Source organism: Cornus florida, unplaced genomic scaffold (genome assembly GCF_030987335.1).
Source record: "Cornus florida cultivar Cherokee Brave unplaced genomic scaffold, ASM3098733v1 CherokeeBrave_3.0.0_Hap2_Chr02, whole genome shotgun sequence".
Taxonomy (NCBI): Eukaryota; Viridiplantae; Streptophyta; class Magnoliopsida; order Cornales; family Cornaceae; genus Cornus; species Cornus florida.
In genome coordinates this window covers 35506060-35527443 of record NW_026775572.1, presented here as the reverse complement: position 1 = coordinate 35527443, position 21384 = coordinate 35506060, and the positions used below count along the sequence as shown (strand labels likewise).

Sequence of the window (21384 nt, the reverse complement as noted above, 5' to 3'; positions counted from 1 at the left end):
TGTGGCTTATTATTTGGACTGAAATGAAATTTTCATTACTGTAAAGATATATTATCCTTGCCCAGTCAATTTTTGAAGCATACTTTTGTCTGGATCCCAATTGGTTTGCAGAATTCCGGTGGCTTATTATTTCCTGTTGGTTGACGCCGAGACTGCTTCCCCCGGCCAAGGGCCAGTTCCTAACTTGGATAATAATGATGACCAAGGCCAACCCAGAAATATGGGCTAAAGCGGCAGTAGTGGTGGTGTTAAGATATAGATGGTGGTGCTGTCAGGGGCGGTGCTGGTGGTTCATCAGTTTTTAGAAAGTTATAATGTAGAGAGAGAGTCAGTAGAGATACAGTGGTGGTTGGCGGTGGTTTGCCAGAGTGAAATGGTGGGTGGGTGGAGGGTGGTGTTGGTGGTTGATGATTGTTGAGAAATATGTAATTGTGATTATAGACAAAGGGTAATTTGACGTAAATGTATAGAATTTCTAGTGTAAAGTTATCGTATTTATAATATATTGTGTTAAAAGTGGTTTTATACACTTATTTTTTTTTTAATACTATTGTTTTTGTAATATAGCAAAAATAAATTATAATTTATCAAATAAACCCTTTGTTCTACGATAGAAATTCTTTTTAGCCTGGATTTAACGAGATAAAATAAAAGTAGTCAATAAATAATAGAAATATGACATTATGAATAGGAAAATGATAGGTGAGCCTAATTCCTAACCTATTTCCTAAACCTAGACATTCCCAACTATTAGATGGTTTAACTTGTATATATATTTGAGATCCAAAGTAGGTCTTCTGTTAAACCATCTAATATATAACCAACGAGCCAGTAATCTAGTAGTATTAGTTTCTTACTTTCTAAAGAGAGGTCAGGGATTCAAGTTTCATAAGAGATAAGTGTGTGTGAGTACTAATTAGAAAAAAAAAAAAAATAAATAAATAAATAAATCTAATATAATAATAAAATTTTCAAATTAAGTAGTCATACTACGATCCTTAAGAATATACCCTTCTTCATTTTTCTTCTCCATTGTTTAGTCACTCTGTTTAATCGGTTTAATTAACATTATTCTTCATCGATCGTATCTAACTTCGCATTAGTGAACTAAAAGAATATTTCAAAGATTGTAACAATTCAATTTTATAAAATAGACTCTATTGAGGATGTGGAGCCTCAATCACAAGCTCAATTTATACTGTCACTTTGCAAACTCCAATCGGGATTGAGTTCCTCTGTGAGCTAGTGGGGGGTTCGAGTTGCCCAGTCCGCTCGCGAGAGTCCAGGGCAGCGCCCTATGAATTTATTATTATTATTATAATAATATTATTTGGAGATTGTGTTTTTTTATACCCTTAGATGCCCTTTGTGTTTAAGCCTCCTTATTTTTTAATTCGTGTTTAGGTTTTATGTGTGATGAGAGGTATTAGGAGGTTCTTTGAGTTATAGCTCTTTCTCAATGAAATTTTAAGTTACTTTTGAAGCAAAACAACTTTATCGAGCTACGTAAATCATGTAGTAATTTTTTTGGTTATTTTTCTATTCACAAGTGACCCTCGTCAATGAATTTATTTATGGATGTTTATCAATATTATCATTGAAACGCGGTGTGAAAGTTCTAATGTTGATTGGTTGAAAACACGCTAACTTGTTTGATTTTTGTGATTGATTAAATCACTCACAATGATTACCAATTTCACATTCACAACTACAAAAATATAAACACTGAAGTAAAGAGTTAGAGAGATGACACGTGGTTTTTGAGCATGAAAATCGTTATTGGAGGAAATCCGACCAATCGGAATGAAAATCACAGTGACTTTCGCTGTCTCGAACGAGCTGATTTAAGCAAAGTATAATGAACTATCACCTACTCTGCTCTACCAAGTATTAATTATTGAATATCTCTCCGGCTTAATTTGCAACTCCCCTCATCCAAATGCACTAAACTTCAGGCTTACTCCTTTGATGCTTGTAAAAGGCTTGCTGGTAGATTAACGAACACTCATCGAATGCTCTGACCCTTTTACAGTGAAATCGATTCGTCATCTTTCTTCAATTTTGAATTTTTTGAATGTTAGAAGAAAACCCTGCTGGACTGATCAAACTTTGTAATATGATGTAAATTCTGTTGATCAGTAAAAGAATATTACCTTAAATCACTCTTTGTGTTTAAGTGTGTTTTCTCAAAAGTAAACAATCAGATTTTTCTCAAAATCTCTCTAAAAAAGTTTCAATGTTCATGTAAAAGATGAAAACCCTTTTTTTTTTTTTTTTTCCTTCCTAATTGAAGGAATCAATCTTTTTTTTTTTTTTTCGGTAAATGAATCAATCTTCCTTAGGGTTAGAGATATAAGAGGTATTTATATGCTAGAGAGTCTTCATAATGAGTAAAAAGAATTTAAAAACGTACAAGGATATCCCTAAAATAAGAAACTAAAAAATTACCAAAAGTTGAAATCCTGCACATTCAGGAAAACACTACCGGTTCACTTTAGAACGCAATCAGTTCTGTTATGCCTGGGACCAATTTTGAATGTAGAGAGTGGGACAAGTAGTGTTTTGAAGCATAACTAGTTCTGTTTTGGCAGAGAGCTCCAATTTAACACACTTGAAGTGCAACCGGTTGTATGTACTCTTACAATGGGCAAAAATAGACATGTTTCGACTCTCAAAAACTCAATGCTCTTGCAACCAATGCAAAACATACAAGTGCAGTGTGTCCTCACTCATGTATCTGTTCGGATATTCTCATCGAATTTAATGGTAAGAGGCACATGCGCTTCAGCTCTGAAAGATCGAGACTCAAGATAAACAGAAATACAACTGGATCATCAAATTTTGACTTCAAAATTTACCAACGCACAAATTTATCTCTCATAAAACTCTAATCTAGTAAGTTCTATTTTAATTTTTACCATCCATCTGAAAAAAATGAAAACAAATATAGTTATTAAAAAAATTTAAAATATGTTTCATGAAAAATATTTCATGATGGTTATGGTTTTCCTTAAAGAATCAATGTGAGATTTTAAATTTTCAGGAAAATTCATGACGGGTATCATTTTCCATTAAAATAATTTTCATCATGTTTTAATTTTATTAGTGAAACATGCATTTAAAATCAACCTTAAAAGATTTTTTTTTTTTAAATTCCTTTTAAATTAAAAAGTTTTAAGAGATAAACTAGTATCGTTGTAAAATTTTATATTGACATATATTTTGAGATATTCTTAAAAAAAGAAAAAAAAAAGAAAAAAAAAGGAGGAACATTTTAATTGGTGAATTAAAGTAGACACCAGGAGATGCCGCATAACAAAGTGTATGTATCTAGACATTTTTTACTTCCGTACTAGTCTATCTTTCTTCTCCCAAAATTGGACAAAGTTGTGTAATTTTTTTTTTTGTATGGATAAGAAGTGTGACGCGGCGTTCAGTCAAAATATACCATTTTATGACTTAATCTATGTCAAGATGTTGGTTCCTGTACGTTTGTTTAAACCATAGGCGTGTCCTATTCGATAATACAGTAGTCCGTTCCACACAGTGCAATGAAGGACCTAAATCATCTCTCATGTGTTTATTCGATACACGAGTATATCAATTATACAATCTACTACATTACAATATAACATGCCATATATATCTGTATTTAAAACGATAACATTCATGTCACATAGAATTAAATTAAAATTTTAATAAACTTTTTAACGTAATTATTGTATTGTTGATTTAGAGTAACTTTCTCGCTTGTTTAGAAGTGCATCAATATGTTTTGATAGACCTATGAGTGACACAATTTCAGAAAATATCGCGGGTTGCCCAGTATAGTGGATTCACCGAGAAAATAAATTGGAGAAGTGCTAAACATGCCAGACATAGGTCCAAAAAACTTATATTTTTTTTATGTACTCTAAGAAAAAGAATCAAATAATTAATGAGACTAAAATCACCTAATAAAAAGAGTGATTGTGAAAGTCATTACCCTGCATTACTTTTAAGGTTATTGGGTTAACAATGTGAATGGACATCACAGACGGACTAACAAGACACGAGATGTGCATGTAATGTGTTGACGATGTGAATGAACATGATCGACTGATCAACAAGACACTAAAAATATAAATTGCATTGAGTTAACGATGTAAATGTACATGATAGACAAATCAACAAGACACGAGATATGTAAACGCACGTGATAAGACATAGGACCAAAATCGAATTCTTCCACTAAAGCATTTGATAAGACATTGGACCAAAATCGAATTCTTCGCATTTGAAGGGGCCTATTGGTCATGGTCATAGTCATCTCATCAAATAATATATTAGGCTTATATATGTATCTGCTTACATCTTTCTTAGAAATAAACGTCAACAATACTAATAAACTAATAAGAGATCAAAATCCTATAAATATGTATATAAACCAACCTCTTCCCCTAACTTACATTTCTAACACAACTATTTTCTATTTTTGAAAGCCCCCGGAAGTAAATTCAAAATCATAATTATTATACTATTAATTATATTTAACATTCGAAATTACTAGTAAATTTCTATATATTAATTCCTTTGCAGATTCTAGCTTAACACCTAAAAGGAAGGAGGGAGAGAGTATCCAAGAACCTGCTTCGATCTCTTCTCTATAAATACTCCATAGATAACCCAGAAGAGAGAAAGAGAGAGAAGAGATTTGGAATTACTGAAATTCGAAATTTGGAGTTTGACAGATTCTTTAGAGAGAGAAAGAGGGAGGGGAGATAGAGAGAGAGAGAGAAAGATGGGAGGTTGCTTTTCGAATGTGAGAGGAGGCCAACAAGCGGTGGGAGGGGCCCAACAAAGGCCCCTACAGAGGAACGATGTTGGTGTTGGTGGTGGTGGTGGCGGAGGCCACAATGATGCTGTTGACTACTTCTTTAAAACGAAGGGTCTTGGTGCGCTCTTTACACAGATCGAGGTATATATATATATATTCACAATTTCACACACACACGAATACGGAGCTGGGTTTTAATGAAGAGTACTTGCCACTTTGAAACCCTGGTTTTCTCTGTCCTTTCAATGTTAGGTCAATTTTATCCCATGTGGTCCTTCCTTTACTGATTTATTTTTTATCCTTATATTTAATCCAATCGTCCTCACCCTCATCATTCTTGCCTTGCCTTAGTTTTATATGAATAGGTCACATACATTCTTTAATTTTTTAATGTAACTTTAATAACATCATTCCAATTTATTTTTCGTATATGTATATGTATGCATGCGTGTGTTTCTAGGAGTGTGGGGGTCGTATTTTCCAATGTTTTAAATGCCAAGAAATGTTGAGTTAAATCCTTGTTGTTGAGTGACATGAAGGAAATAAAGAAGAAGACATGACTCTGCTTTGGGACCATTTTGGCTTGCTTACATTGATTTTTGGAAAGAAAGCAAAAGCTAAAAAGTGCTAAAGAAAGTGAATTAGATGCATATACAGTGTTTGGTTTTTGAACTCAATGACACCGTCAAGAGACGGTGGGATGAAAATTGATCTTCGCCAATATCTATCAATTGATATTAGCATATGGGTTTTTATTTGGGAGAAAGATCCTCTCAATTGGACTGGGCTTTCCAGGCACCGGGGAAGGTGGATATTACTCGCACAAGTAGGTTCAGAGGGGTTGACTTATTCCATCACTGGCCATTAATTATAAGTCAATTAACCAAAACATGACCAAGATTCGCTCCGCTTTATGTGTATTTATCCTTTTAAGTATAAGACAAAGCTGTTGATTCCAGAATTCGGAATCTTATTTGTCCTGAAATTAAGAAAAAATGAACTAATGGTGAATACATCAAGTTGGCCATAAAATGTAGCTTTTACCCCCTTCATGCATGTCTTGGTCAACTAGATGCGATTCCTTAATTTATTATTCTGATATAAATTTGTCCGGGGGGGCCATAGGTATCATCCATTTGGATCCTTCCTTGTATTCTACTATTCAACTTGAGCTTGAGAAACTGTTAAAATATGTTTTTGAATCTTTTTAAGACTCTTATACACTTTAATTATCTGATTTGGGCACCAAGCAGACCAAGTAAGTTCTTTCTATTAGATTCTGTCTTTTAATGTTGATTCCAAATAGTGCTTTATGTGACATGGATGTACATCGAGCAGTGCAAACCTTAGCCATTTGAAAGAGACACGTTAATGGTTGACAGTAAGATTTTATACTTGTTTTGGTGCGTCAAGAGGGAAGATTTTTTTTGGCAGATTCACAATCAAAATTGTATTTCTGTGTTTGGATAAGACTGAATGTTCCAACTGTCTATCACCTGAGCAGAAACATATTTTGCAAGTTGTGGACCATGAATTTATCTCGTCACTGAATAAGACTGGAGTTATACACAACTCCTGGCGTGACAATAGTATGATACCACTGCCAATAGGAATGCCGGTGGACCAAATTGCAGTATAGTAGGGTTCTTATCTTCTTTTGTTTTTTTTTAATTTTTTGGGATGGGTGGAGTAATACATCATCATAAATTTTATCTAAGGTAATTGTGACGCTATAGGGTTGAGTTTCCTTGTCCTAATCTCACCTATTTTCTTTTCATGGCCTTCACACACTATCTATTTAATTTCATTGTACATGAAGCAATAATGTGTTTCAATTGAAATGCAGTTATCTTTGTCGGCTTCAAAATTACGGGATCGTGACATCATTTCAAAGGTATGTTTTCAAATACATAGTTTAAAATCATGGGATTTGATGACTATATATTCATTGAGATAGGTTCAACAATTATTCATTGGTTCTGTTGTTTAATTTTGATTGACTATTTGGTATATTGGCCGCCTTGTGAATCTGATTTTTGGAGTGACAAATATTTGTACAAATATTTTTACATGAATTAAGAAAATGTAGCCATGGTTGGTCGGTTAGGTGCTGCCTCCATTCTGCTATCTCTATAGACATTTCACTGGGACCATATAACATGTGTGAATAGTCATTCCCAACTCTTAGAAAATGTAATGTGGGAAAGCGGTTCTCGAGTCTCCAAAATCAAATATTTGATCCACAAGTTTTAATTTATTTATGCCCTTTATTTCCAACTACCTGTGAGGGAGGAATTCATGAATGTTTTTTATATAATTCATTCATAAGAGAACAAGCTGGAGACCACAGGCCACCTGGCTTGGTAGATAGATATATACTCTGATATGTACTAAGGAATTCTACCAAAATTGTCATTATATGGTTTGACCTTGAATTTTATTTTTTCATTGCAGAGTGATCCTATGGCAGTAGTTTATGAAAAGAAAAGAGATGGAACCTTAGAGGAAATTGGCCGTACGGAAGTGATAATGAACAATTTGGATCCTGCTTGGATCGGAAAAATTAATGTTTCGTATCAGTTTGAGATTGTTCAGCCTCTGATGTAAGCTTGTCGAATTTCTCAACATCCTTGTGTGGATTTCTCTTGTTCACTATATCTGGTATAAGAATTTATTTCTCATGATTCTATTTTGTTTTTTCAGCTTTCGTGTGTATGATGTGGATACGAAATACCACAATTTACCAGTGAAGGTACAATATGATTTCACTTTTTCAGGTCATTTAATACTTGGATTTGAATTCAATAATCCTCACTATGTAGCTGAGATTTATTTTACTTTTGCCAATGCCTAAAGAATGCAATATACCAATGTTGGAGAACAGAGAGAGAATTAAGATTCACCCAAAAAGTAATCGTGGTAATATTTATGAACTGATGCAGTTTCTACTGCTTTTGGTTTGGATTTGGAATTCTGATGAAAATGGATAAAAGTATTTAGTTTTTAAATATCTAAGATGCGTGTTGTCTAACATCATACTAGACGGTATGAGATGCTAGTAAGCTACTGTATGTGCAACTTACTGATGGTGAAAATTAGATAGTACATAACAATAGATCTGTTATTTATGACCAGTTGGTGGTTTCTTACGTGGCTTACACAAAGTTATGGGTGCCAGAATTCGACTTGTTTGCCTTGTTGGAATGCACTTTACGTCTTGCATGTGTGTTAGCTGTGAGGTGCAAGAAATTTAGAACTGGGGAAACATATGGAGCTTTTTTAATTATTTATCTATTTAGTTTTTATTTTTTTTATGTTGTTTCATTTTTTATTTTTATGAGAATTTGAAACCGAAATAAAATTATGAAACGTAGATCAAGACTCATTCACATGTCCTGAGACAATCATCACAAAAATTTCTTCTTTTTGACTCTGCAACGCTATTGCAGAGTAGTCAACTGTTTTAGCTACTAATTTGGTAGTCTAATTCCTTATTTTGACTACTATGAGTTTGACTTTTTTCTTTTTTCTTTCTTCTTTTTTCTTTTACTTTTTCTTTTGGTTTGTTATTTTGCTATGCTATTTGCACACAGAGGGACTAAAGTTTGCTTTAAAAACATTGGTTCAGGCCATCGACCTTGATCTCCTTCCACTCTAGAACTAACTTTCCTTTAAACCATTCAATATCTTATTAAAACAGATCTTAGTGATTTTATTTGCTCCTTTCTATATTGTTGCTTCTTCTACGGTACCTTTTTATGGTCGAGTGGCCTGAGTATTTAAAGTAGAATATATAACACATATAAATTCAGTATCTTCATGACAAGTATGATATCGGATGGCTAAATGATGATTCATGAACTTTTTTTTATATTACATTTTCATATAATATTGTCATGTGCCATCATATGTATACATTAATTTTTTGTGATATATTTTTTAATGGTGCAATGGTTAATGCGCCCTACCATTCTTGGAGAGAGTTTTTGGAAATTTATCTTCTTGAAATATTTATTTTAATTTTCTTTATGTTCTTTCAAGAGTTTTAGGCTTTTAAATGTTGCCCTTTTAAGAATGATTAAGCCACAAAAATATTATTATTTATTATTTTTATTTATAGAATATTTTTTTTATCCTCAATCCGATCCTAAAGACCTACCAATTGATCCAATATGCAATTCCGATTTTACAACCTTGCTTCACAGGCCAACCTTTATTATTATTATTATTATTTTTTATTATTAGTAGGTTAATGAGGAGGGCTGTTGAGTTGGGTTTTTTGAGAGGGTTCTGGGTGGGTAGAGATGCTGCTAGCCAATTAGAGATCTCTCACTTGATGTTTGCTGATGATACGCTCGTGTTGTGTGATGCAGAGGAGTCCCAGCTCAGGTATTTGAGATGTGTCTTGATATGGTTTCAAGTTGTTTCCGGCCTGAAGGTGAATGTTGGCAAGAGTGTTTTGGTGCCACACTAGCTCTTTTCCTATCTCTTATTTAGGTTTGCCTCTGGGAGCTCCTTCAAGGTGTGTGGGAGTTTGGGATCCAGTTGTGGATAGATTTGAGAGGAGGCTTGCTGGCTGGAAGAAGCAGTATCTTTCCTCCGGGGGGGGGGGGGTGGGTCACTCTAATTAAGAGTACCCTCTCTTGCCTTCTTATTTATTTTATTTCGCTTTTCCAGATTCCCGTCTCTGTGGCTGAGAGAATTGAGCGCTTGCAGCGTAATTTTCTGTGGGGGGGCAAAGTGGAGGAGTTTAAGTTTCATTTGGTTCGGTGGGAGCATGTTTGCAGGCCTATTCATAATGGTGGGTTGGGGCTTCGTAGATTGGTGCCTCTCAATAAAGCTCTTCTTGGAAAATGGTTGTGGAGGTTTGGAGTGGAAAGACATTGGCTTTGGAGGAGGGTTGTTGCTAGTAGGTTTGGGGAGAGCAGAGGAGGGTGGTGCTCTCTTAAGGTGCGTGGTCCGAGGCGTGTGGGGGTCTGGAAGTGCATTCGGAAGGGTTGGTTTGATTTCTCCTTGAATGTCCGTTTTAGATTCAGGGATGGCGGGAGGATCAGTTTCTGGGAGGATGTTTGGTGTGGAGATATTTATCTTGCTCTTGCTTTTCCACGGCTGTTTAGGATTGCTTCGAATAGGCAGGCCATGGTAGTTGACTGTTATCATCTTGATAGCGGGAGACTGGTGTGGGATGTTCGGTTCAGGCGTCTCTTTCAAAATTGGGAGGTTGAGGATGCCATTCGTCTGTTGGAGTTGTATCGGTAGGGAGTCACGGTTAGTGAGTCTGATGGTTGGATTTGGGCTCCCAGTGCTCAGGGTCATTTTGATATGCGGTCCTTCTTCAGGTGTCTTTCTGTGGAGCCTAGAGGGCCCTTCCCGTGGAAGTCTGTTTGGCGTTCTAAGGCTCCTCTCAAAGTGGCCTTCTTTACTTGGACTTCTATGTTGGGCAAAATTTTAACTGAAGATAATTTGAGAAGGAAAAATCAGGTGGTGGTCAATCGGTGCTACATGTGTCTTAGGGATGAGGAGATAGTGGACCATCTTCTTTTGCATTGCCCCATGGCTAAGGATTGTTGGGATTTGATGCTTGGCTTGTTTGGGTTCCAATGGGTCATGCCTCACTCCGCCAGAAAGTTGATCGAGGCTTGGAGAGGGTGTTTTGTGGGGGGCCATGTTCGTGATGCTTAGAGGGCTACTCCTCTTTGTGTGTGATGGTGTATTTGGCTTGAGAGGAATAGGAGATATTTTGAGGGGAATGAGAGGCCTTTTTCTTTTCTTAAGTTCTCTATTGTTTTCACTCTTTTTTGTTGGGTCTCAAGTAGAGATTATAGATCTTTAGATGAAATAGTTGATTTTTTGGCCTCTTTAAAAGTGTAATGGCTGTTTTGGCCTGTTTTTGTTCCCTTGGGATGTGCTCCCCTGTTGAGCGCGCTTTTTATAAATTTCTTACTTACGAAAAAGAAATAATAATTTTCTTCAAACAAGTCAACAAAAGATTGAGTGTGTGATCATATGATCCACAATATGGGTTAACATTATGTATTTCGAAGGTGTTTGGGCGCAATTCATCATTTTACCGCAAATAGTAACTAATAGAAACTTCTGATTATCATAGGTAAACAAAAAGTTTGCAAATGATAAAGTTCTTCCATTTTGTTACATTGCAGATGCTGAAGTTGAAAGAACAAGAATTTCTTGGCGAAGCCATTTGTGTAGTATCTGAGGTAAGATTCCTTGTATTCACTGGGGCCTAATCGAATTCAATAATGATGCTGCAAACTTTTCAAGCTCTTTTGTCTGCCTATTTCATTGAGTTTGCTCCATATATTTAATAAGTGGGGCAGTTTGAAAAATTATATAACGAAATGTTGCAATAGCTTTTTCAATTAAAAAAAGAAAAGAAAAAGGGAACAGCTATTCCTTGACCTCTTTGGTTGAGCAGCATCACATAACTGAGCAACTAGTCAAAATAACTTGTCCGATATGTATCACAGGATATGTTTGGTTTGAACCACGTGTGTGTCTAAATATGTGTTCATCGTATATGCCGAAGTCTTAAAAATCATTGGATTTTGTTGTTTGGGAAATAGTTCAACTCGTTGCCTTTACTGTACATTTGAGAAAACTACATGTTTTAATTATTAGAGAAACTGTTCATCTATGCAATTAAACAATATTAACCATAGAATTATTGTTCTCATGCAAGCACTCGCATATATTAGCCATCAATAATTACCTTGGCATTCTTCTTCACTCTATATTAACAGCGTCAAAGTGACAAAATTTGGATGTGTATAAGCATACCCAACAGTCCCAAGGTGGCGGGAAATCTGTGAAAAGTAGATGCGTATGGGACTTGAACACATGTCCTCATTAGCTTTTTTGTCCATGGACTGTTCCTTTAACTACGTTGCTGCATATTTCACAACACGTGTCTCACTACATTCTACTGGCCCCTTGTTGGAGTTTGTTTTCTTGTGTTGGTTGTTTGCCTGTTTGCCTTGGGTCCCATGACATGCGTCAAAATGCGGATTCCAGTTTTGTGAAAGTCCAGACCAACTTTGGTTTGATCCACTCAAGGAACTCAAATTTGAGCAATGTGTGGAACTCCTATTACAAGCACCACATATTTGGACAATTCTTTTCTGGTGGGACCCACTTGTGGCTTCCCCCTAGTTGAATATGTGTATGTATTGAAAACTGTGCAATAGATTTCTTCACTGAAGGATGGCTTTTCAGAACAGTGCTTCTATATCTCTTTCTTAAATGAGGCTTGTTCTGTAGTTATTATAATCTGAAATGGTTGTTTGGAAATTTCTTTCTTTTTATGTAGAAATATTCTTAAATGTTTACTTCTCTTTCTCCTTTTTTAACTCAACAGATATTGACTAAACAAAGTCGGAGTTTGACCCTTCGCCTTCACAATAAAAATGGGCACAGTGGTCTGAAAAACTTGGGGACACTAACTGTCCATGCAGAGGAAACTGCCGGTTCAAGAAATGCTGTAGAGATGACATTCCATTGTTCCAACTTGGATAACAAGGACCTATTTTCCAAAAGTGTATGTATTTGGAAGCATATGTCATTATGGAGCTTTTAGTTACTTGTGGAATTTTTAGCTCTTAGATATTTTTCTTCCTTACTGCTTTCAGGATCCTTTCTTGAGAGTATCTAGGATTGTTGAGACTGGTATTACTGTTCGAATTTGCAAGACAGAAGTCGTGAATAACAACTTGAATCCAATTTGGAAGCCTTTATGTCTCACAATGCAGCAATTTGGGAGCAAGGCAAGTTTGTCAATTCTTGTGATTAGATCTGGAATGGATTAAGCTTAGTTTATGATATTTGTGGTTGTCTCATGTTTTTGTGGCAATGATTTATGTTTGAGCTAATTTAACATAAAGGCTCTTACAATTTTGCATTTTTGAAGGCATAGTCACCGTTGGAAATGTAACTGAAGGGACATAATTATTTTTATCTCCTAATTAGAACATTTTGTCCCTTGATCCAGATTTGTTAATTTACATTTTGTGATGGATACAACTACAGGTTGCTATTATTTATTTATTTTATCGGTTGTTTACCAAAAAAAAAATCTCTCTGGTGCAGGATAATCCATTAGTTATTGACTGCTATGATTTCAATAGCAGTGGCAATCATGTACTGATCGGGTAATTGTTCAATTTATTCGTCTTTTCAATTCCTTTTTTTTTTTTTTTTTTGTCAGTTAGAGTTCCTTCTTTTGTTTTGTTTTGTTTTTTTTTTTTTTTTTTTTTTTTTTTTTTCTTTTGCCTTTTTGCTTGTTTTATTATTTATTTTTTCTTTTATTGCTCATTATATTGACACTGCAGTTCTTCAGTAAAATGCAGAAATCAGTGACGGACCTTGAAAAACTTCACAAAGAAAAGATTGGTGCAAATTTTATCATACCATCTGTTCGCCAGGGTCATGAAAAGGTATTTATTTTGTACTTGAAAAGGATTTTAGCCACTTGTTGTATGTCTGTCATGTCTGAACCGGCACTGCTTATCTTCTGTAGGTTCTGAAGGGTCAACTTTTTGTTGATGGCTTTGTTGAAAAGGAACTGCACAGTTTTATCGATTACATTTCTAGTGGCTTTGAACTTAACTTTATGGTTGCTGTTGATTTTACCGGTAATAGACCTCAACATTTAAAAAAGCTATACTATTCCAGTCAAATTTGTATTGTATATACAGTTGTTTGGCTCATTAATTGAATTTGAATTTTTTTCCAGCTTCAAATGGAAATCCTCGCAGTGTAAGTTCTTTGCACTACATTGATCCTTCAGGCCGGTTGAATGCTTACCAGCAGGTAAGGTCAAATTTGGAATTATCTATAGCTTCAAAAATAATTTAAAAAATCTTCAATAGTTTATATTGGGGCATATGAGCCTACCATTAAGTCAGATACCCTTGAGTTTCCACCTGTGGTGTTCTTAAATTCTGGAAGTGTCTATGCTTCAAGAATAATTTTTAAAATTTGTTCTAGCTTATAGGGGCTAAAGAGCCTACCATTAAGTCAGATACCCTCGACTTCTCCCATGGGAATGCAGACTCATAAACTTGTTTTATCTGTTGATCACATTGATTTGACCTGTCGATGTGGTTATAACTGCGGATTCTATGAAAGTTGTTGTTAAAGTGAGTGCTTAATTTAATGACTGAACTCCTCGCAGGCTATAACGGAGGTTGGCGAGGTCATACAATTCTATGATTCTGACAGGTGCTTTCCTGCTTGGGGCTTTGGAGGAAGGACGTTTGATGGTTCAGTATCTCACTGTTTTAACTTGAGTGGTACAGTTGGCTTTGAGGTAAATATATTGCAAGGGATGGAAAAGACATCCTACTTTACTTGTTTTTAATTTGGGTAATTACCTTGATTTTCCCTGAGGTTTAGGCTTATCAATGTCAAATGAAACTTTTAAAAAAAATATGGTCAACCTGCCCTGAAGATTTCTAAAAATACTCTGACCTCCCCTGCCAGTGAAGTAATCATTAGGGCCGTTAGACAATTTTATGTGAAAGTCCAAAACTACCCTTACAGTAAACAAAATGACATAACTGACCTTTCAAAAATTATGGAAAGACAAATTTAACCTTTCTCTTTGGACAATAATACCCTTATTGGTTGAGACCCATTTCATTATTTTAACATCCAGCTTTTATCTCATTTTCTCTCTCTTTGGTTGTAGGATAAGTGGCTTCCTCGCTCTCTAAACACGAAGTTGCTCTCTCCATTTATAGAGCACATCTTCTTGTTAAGAGCTTCTCTCCAGCTAGTGCCCAATATTTTATCCCCTCTCTGTCACTCTCTGTCTGTCTCTGTCTCTCTCTCGTGTTCTGGTTGCTATTGTGACTGTTAGTCTATATGAGATTGGATTGGTTGATCTATGTTTTATTGGTTGTTGTAGTAATATACACTTAAAAAAAATGCCTTGAACCCACTTCTTGTGAACCAAATAATATTCAATCCACACGTAGTTGGAAGCAGAACTTTCAGCTCAAATTGGAGCTAGAAATAGAAAAAGAAACAAAAAACAAACAAATATGAGATCAAAGAGGAAAATCTAAAAGCTAATAAATTAATATTTAAATATAAGTGAATATCTAAGAATTCATACAAGTAACGGAACTTCAAGGTCAAGTTTGGAAATTGGAAAACAGAACAAACCGAATAAGTGACTCATGATCTGATTCTAAAAATATAACTGAGTATATGAAGAAACATTGAAGAGAGAGATATGCCAACTCTACCTCACAACCTTCACGGTCACCAAACTCTTTAGATCTTTGTGGTTTTCATTAGAAATGCAATACATATGTTCAAGATCACACGGAATCAAATTTCATGGTTCTCAAAACTTGGTTTGCCAGAGTGTTTGAGATATCTTCAAAGTGGTGGTTTGGGGTGATAAAGGAATATGGAGAGATCATGATTTGTGATGGAAGAGCGATATGTTTGGAGTATGGGTGGAGAGAGAGAGAGAGAGAGAGAGAGAGAGAGAGAGAACGTGCTCGAGTATGAGAAAGAGAATGAGTGTTTAGATGAGAAAACTTTTGATGTGACAATACATAGCAGAGGGGCAAAATGGTAAAAATACAATAACTTACTTACATCAGCTTTAATGGTTAAATATCAGTGTATTATACAGGGGACAATTTTGTAAATTCACATCAAACGTTAAAGACTTGACAGTGGTTAATTCTGGCGGTGTCAGATATTTATTATAAAACTTTCATCTGATATTTTCTTACCCAAACCTCAAGGGAGGTCAGAGTAATTTACACTTTTAGTTCTTGTTTTATGCGCACCTTGTCTTGTTTCTAAATGCAAGGTGTGCCATCTTTCAACTTGGTGGTAAGAAGGAATCTTTCATTCTGTTAGGAACACAGTTAAGATACCTGTAGGTTACAAATGTCAGTGCTGAAAGTTGTTTAGCCTAATCTGTCATTAGTCTCAGATTTATCGTAGTTTATGTATAAAAGATATCAGACCATGTGGAAAGACAAGCTTTATTTTTTGAGCAGTATGCTGCCTTAAACATCATATTTTCATCCCGGCGATAGGTGTATGTGGGTGGTGATGCTGCCATCATTGATGAATAACCATATAAGTCTGGTTCCTTGCATCTTTTACATGGTGTGATGGTCAATTTCCCTTCATGTTACAGGTTGAAGGAGTAGAAGGTATAATGGCTGCTTATTCAGGTGCTCTGCACAATGTTGCTCTTGCTGGACCCACCTTATTTGGTCCGGTTATCAACAAGGCTGCAGAAATTGCTGGGCATTCCCTCTCATACAACAAGAGCAAGTACTTTGTCTTGCTGATTATAACGGTAGTGAATCAAACGACAAATATTTGATTCTTTCTTGTTCTTTCTATTTTTTATTTTTGTAATAAAATAATTTCATACTTTTGTAGGATGGAGTCCTTACTGATCTTCAGGAAACTAAAGATGCTTTAGTGAGAGCATCTGACCTACCGCTTTCAATTCTTATTGTTGGAGTTGGTGGTGCAGATTTTGAAAAAATGGAGGTAGTGTATCCTTAATTTTTTGTATTCAGATTTGGCCTTCAATTAATTCACTTTTATTAGCATAATAGCACTAAAAATCCTTTCATTGTTGGTGTTGGATGTTATCCTTTTACAAACCTGTGTGTTAAAATTGGTATGTGACATAATTCTTGTTTATCTTGCAGATCCTAGATGCCGATGGTGGGCAAAGATTAGAGAGTTCCACGGGAAGGATAGCTACACGAGACATTGTACAATTTGTTCCGATGCGTGATGTGCATGGTGAGTTCATCTTTGTTTAGCTTACAAATTTTAAAGATGTTAGACATTTCGGTCAGATTTTTCTTGTTCTCATATGCAATTCTAAAACATAATTGTTCTTTTCATGTTCCTATTTTCTAGTGTATGTGTATCTACTGTATTCTTGTCAACCTTCTTTGATGCTTTAAGCTTCTTAGCTTGCCTGTTAATGAAGCTCAAGTTGAAGGTGGATTCAAAGGTGGTCTTGGTTATTCATTGGGTATTTCTGTTACAATCTTACTTTAATGAATACATTTGTTACATTAGGAGCAGATTACTGGTTCAGCTGAGCTTAGTTGCTTCAAGCTTGGCTTGTGCCAGCCAGCCACCTTTGATGCTTCGAGCCTTTTGGTTGTTCAACCTGGAAGAAGCTCATGTGGAGATGGATTAGGAGATATGATTCGTGCATGATTGGAATTGAGAAATAAGTTTTCCCAACAGTTAAGAGATTGGTTTTGATGGAAACATCAAAGGTGATGGTGGGCAGACTAACATGGCACGTACTGCAAATTGCTGTGTGCGATTTGTACCTCTTAAGTTGGTATTGAAAGGAATAGGTAGGTTGTAGAACTAGACTACCAATCAATAGTGCATTGCCTGCCTTGTTATGACATGACTGGGAAATCTATATTTTGCTTTTAGCAGTAACACTTAATGTTGTCGTAAGCCTGAATAGGGTTCTGCTTATCAGAGCCTGATCCAGCCGGAAGTGTGCCGACGAGGACGTCGGGCCTCCAAGGGAGGTGGATTGTGATGACTATGTGGGCGGGTATGCCGTGGGTGGGTGCGAGACACTGACAAGCTACCACACTAGGCGAGTTACGGGTGCACAATCCCACATCGCCTGGGAAAGGGAAAGGTGAAGTGCTTATATGTAGGTGTGTCACTTCAATTGGTATGAGGCCTTTTGGAGTAAAGCCCAAGAGCAAAATCGTGCGGGCTCAGGCCCAAAGCGGACACACTATTGAACCTGATGTAAACCTTGCAATTTTCAAAAGACAGTTTGTGTACTAATTAATTATATGTGAAACTATCCTTCTTCAGTTTTGTTATAGTTTTCGTCTTCTGCTTTTCTATTTCACTATAAATAAAACATTTTATCCCCTCGTGTAGGCGGGCAGATCTCAGTTGTTCATGCTCTCTTGGAAGAGCTACCCGGCCAGTTCTTGACTTACATGCGGAGTAGAGATATCAAACCACACACGGCCAATGTAGCCCAAACTTCTTCTCAAGCGTATCCAGACACGGCCAATGTACACCAAGCTTCTTCTCCAGCGTATCCACACACGAGTAATGTAGCCCAAACTTCTTCTCAAGTGTATCCACACACGGCCAATGTAGCCCAAGCTTCTAATCTAGCATATCCACACACGGCGAATGTACCTCAAGTTTCTTCTCCACCGTATCCACACACGGCCAATGTAGCCCAAGCTTTTTCTCCAGTGTTTCCACACACGACCAATTTAGCTCAAACTTCTTTGCAAGCGTATCCACACACAGTCGATGTAGCTCAAACTTCCTCGCAAGCGTACTGTCAAGATCACCACCAATAATTTCAGAATTGAAGTAAATATTTCCCATCTTGGTTGAAGCTGTGCTGGCATCATTACATGTACAGGAATTGCTTAGAATCGGAAGGCGTTTTTCCATGTACAGGAATTTATTAGAATTGGTAGATGTGAAGGGAAAAAATATATAGAAGTGCATATCATTAAGAAGTAGAAATTCTTTTGTTTTTTAAACAGTAAACACAAATTGTTTCACAGTGTTGATGGTATTTCAAGAAAAGTAGACAAGTGATGGTGCCAACTATGATTGGTTTGATAATATTGATGGTGGTTTCATGATCTTTGACATGTTTTTTTGAATTCGTTGCTTTTTCAGCCAAGAAATGTATGCGATGTGCATTTTTTTTTTGCCATTATTTTAAGAATGAAATTTCAGAAAAAAAATTTACTTCTTCACTAGAGCTTTATTTATATTTGATTTGTTACCAAGGCATGGGAATGAAAGTTAAAGGGTGGGAAAGAATGTTAAAGGGGTCTTGACTCTTGTCTCGCATCAAATTCAAATTGGGAAAGTCTTGAACAATATGGTTTACCTTTTGGGTCGGGTAGCAAGCTTACAATTTGTTTTGGTTAGAATATATATTATAGTATAACCATATGTTGATATAGTTTAAACTTGAAAAATAAAATAAATAATAAAATAAAATTCTGTTTGGTTCATTTTTTTTAAAATGGTTATCTAAAAACTTAGTTATAAAAATATATGTTTTCAGTGAAAACAGTTTTATGTTCTCTTAATTCTTGAGAACGGTTTTTATAGTTAATATATAGTGACTATAAAAGTGTAAAAAATTTCACTTACATGTTATTTTTCATAAATGTTCTTATTTATATTTTTTGGCGGTGTCTTTTTCGTGAGGAGGAGCCGTACTCGTATTCGTGTCGGACACTCACAATCATGAATACTGACACTCCTCGGTCATGTGTCCGACACTTCATATAAGTATCTATAAATAAAATTTTAATTTTATTATTTTACACACTTAGTCGACACTTTCTAACATATCTAATATAATTTTATAAGTAATATTGAAAATAATATGAACGCATTTTAAAATATACAAAGACAAGTATACATATTCATTTAAAATTAAAACACCACACAAACTAGTAGAATATCTTTATATATAATATAATATAAAAATCATTACCATAATGAAATAAGTAGAGTTTGGCATGTTTTAATCATTTTTTCCATTACTTAGAAAAAGTGAGTTACCCATTCAACACAAGATTCTATCATTACAGCGTGAACAATTAGACATCCAATCTGTAACCCCTGCAACCTAATTGCAAGACCGGAGCTCTACCAAAAATCTTTTAAATCATTTTAGAACGAAACTTAGTATAAAAATTATAAATAAATATGAATTTTATAATACTATTACACAATAAATATATATATATATATATATATAATAATAAAAATTATTACTCGTATATAATAGTGTGTATTCTATTTTTAAAATTTTTTTATATACTCGCCCGTGTGTCCATGCCACTTAACCTAAACCTACAATTAGGGGTGGCAAAAATCCCCAACCCGATGGGGAACCGCCCCACCCCCGCCCCATTTAAAGCGGATTTGGAGAACCGTTTACTTAAATGGGGTGGGGATGGGGGTTAAAAAAAAAAAATCGGCCGGTTGTGGGGCGGGGGCGGGGGACTAAGATCCCCGCCCCATAACCGCCTCGTTTAATATTTTAAATTACTAATTTATCCTGCCATGTTAATCTATTTACCAAATTAACCTTCACTATATATATATATATTGGAAACCCTGCACTTAAGTTTCAAACCCTACACTTCAATAGCAGCGGCAGCCGTGTCTCTCTCTGAGTTATCTCTCTCTAAAACCCAGAATACATCCACCATTTCATTTTGGGGACGAGGTCAGACCAGATTAGATCCGGATGAGTCGTTGGAGAGTGTGGTTGGGGACGAGGTCTGGAGCTATTGGGTGAGTTTGCCGTCGTCGAGCCAGCGTTGGATGCTGAAGCGGTTGTTGGTGACTCCGCCATGGAGAGTCACAGGGGATTTCATGACGTCCAGTGAGATTGGACACCTGAAGAAGCTAGGAATTGTGATGTCCAAACTTCTTGGTTGGTTTGACTGTGAATCTGGAGGCTGTTGGGTGAGTTTGAGAGGCGGCAAGGCGGCGAGTTGGTGGGTGAGTCAGGATCGAATCGAGTCAGACCAGATCCGGATGAGTCGTTGGAGAGTGTAGATTTTGTAGTTTGCAGTTGGAGAGAGAGAGAGGGCAAGTTCAGAGTTTTGATTTTTTTATTCTTAAACAATCTGGATATAGGTTTTGAACTTTTGATTCTTGCAGACAATAGATCAACTGAAATATATAGGTTTTGACTTTCTGATTCTTGTAGATTTTATAGTTTGCAGTTGCAGAGAGAGAGAGAGAGAGCAAGTTCAGAGATGAGAACAAGAATAGAGATGGAGGCGACTGGGGAGGCTAATTTGAGTTGCCCTGAAAATATAATCGGTTATGGGGCGGGGGCGGGGGCGGGGCGGGGGCGGGGCGGTTATGGGGATTAGAGGCAAAAAATTAACCGGTTATGGGGCGGTTTCGGGGGCACCAAAATTAAACGAGGACGGGGATGGGGAATGGGAAACCCGCCCCAAATCGCCCCATTGCCATCCCTACCTACAATCCCTAGACATCACCTGCTGCAAATGCCAAATGATACATACAAATATGGAGGAAGAAACGAGATTCTTATAAGATTGATGAGAGCAAGCAAAGTAAAGAATGTTTGCTCTTGCTTCATACAGTACCTGAGAGCAAAGTCAAGAATGATTCCTCCTTCATCACTCATATATTAATAAATATACTCTGTAATTAATTGTTTTGGCAAAAGTAGAGATTAATTCATTCACTCAAACACGCCTCTTCAGTTCCAAGTAACTGCTACCATCTCCTCAAATTGGAGAAACCCAGAAGAGAGAGATGAGTTTTGGAATTACTGGTATATGAAATTTGGAGTTTTACAGATGAAAGAGTATATATATTACCGTTGGCACCAAAACTTGGCAGCCACTTCAGCGGTGATGTGGACCAATGGGGAGCCGACAAGTGTTTATTATGTCAAAAGGAAAGACGGCCAATTGAGGAATATTGGGAGAAAATCTAGCGAACCATGTTCAGCCACCTTATCA

General features: G+C 36.1%; 1 protein-coding gene across 1 annotated transcript; it reads left to right on the top strand.

Annotated features, from left to right (window-relative positions):
• The first annotated feature begins 4780 nt into the window (after nucleotides 1–4780).
• On the top strand, nucleotides 4781–20440 carry LOC132296035 (protein BONZAI 3-like). The gene is made up of 17 exons (XM_059794282.1): nucleotides 4781–4957; nucleotides 6663–6710; nucleotides 7271–7419; nucleotides 7520–7568; nucleotides 10978–11034; nucleotides 12192–12371; nucleotides 12463–12597; nucleotides 12920–12981; nucleotides 13170–13266; nucleotides 13350–13464; nucleotides 13566–13642; nucleotides 14007–14141; nucleotides 16002–16166; nucleotides 16253–16366; nucleotides 16531–16627; nucleotides 17759–17935; nucleotides 20031–20440. The coding sequence occupies exons 1-17, from the start codon at nucleotides 4781–4783 to the stop codon at nucleotides 20438–20440; spliced, it is 2244 nt and encodes a 747-aa protein (XP_059650265.1).
• The last annotated feature ends 944 nt before the right edge of the window (nucleotides 20441–21384 follow it).

What these genes read in the sequence shown, in the direction of transcription:
- LOC132296035 (XM_059794282.1), top strand. Translation starts at nt 4,781, where the DNA reads ATGGGAGGTTGCTTTTCGAATGTGAGAGGAGGCCAACAAGCGGTGGGA. An exon ending in CCATTTGTGTAGTATCTGAG is followed by an intron (nt 11,035 to 12,191) that starts GTAAGATTCCTT and finishes TTAACTCAACAG; the next exon opens with ATATTGACTAAACAAAGTCG. An exon ending in AGGACCTATTTTCCAAAAGT is followed by an intron (nt 12,372 to 12,462) that starts GTATGTATTTGG and finishes TACTGCTTTCAG; the next exon opens with GATCCTTTCTTGAGAGTATC.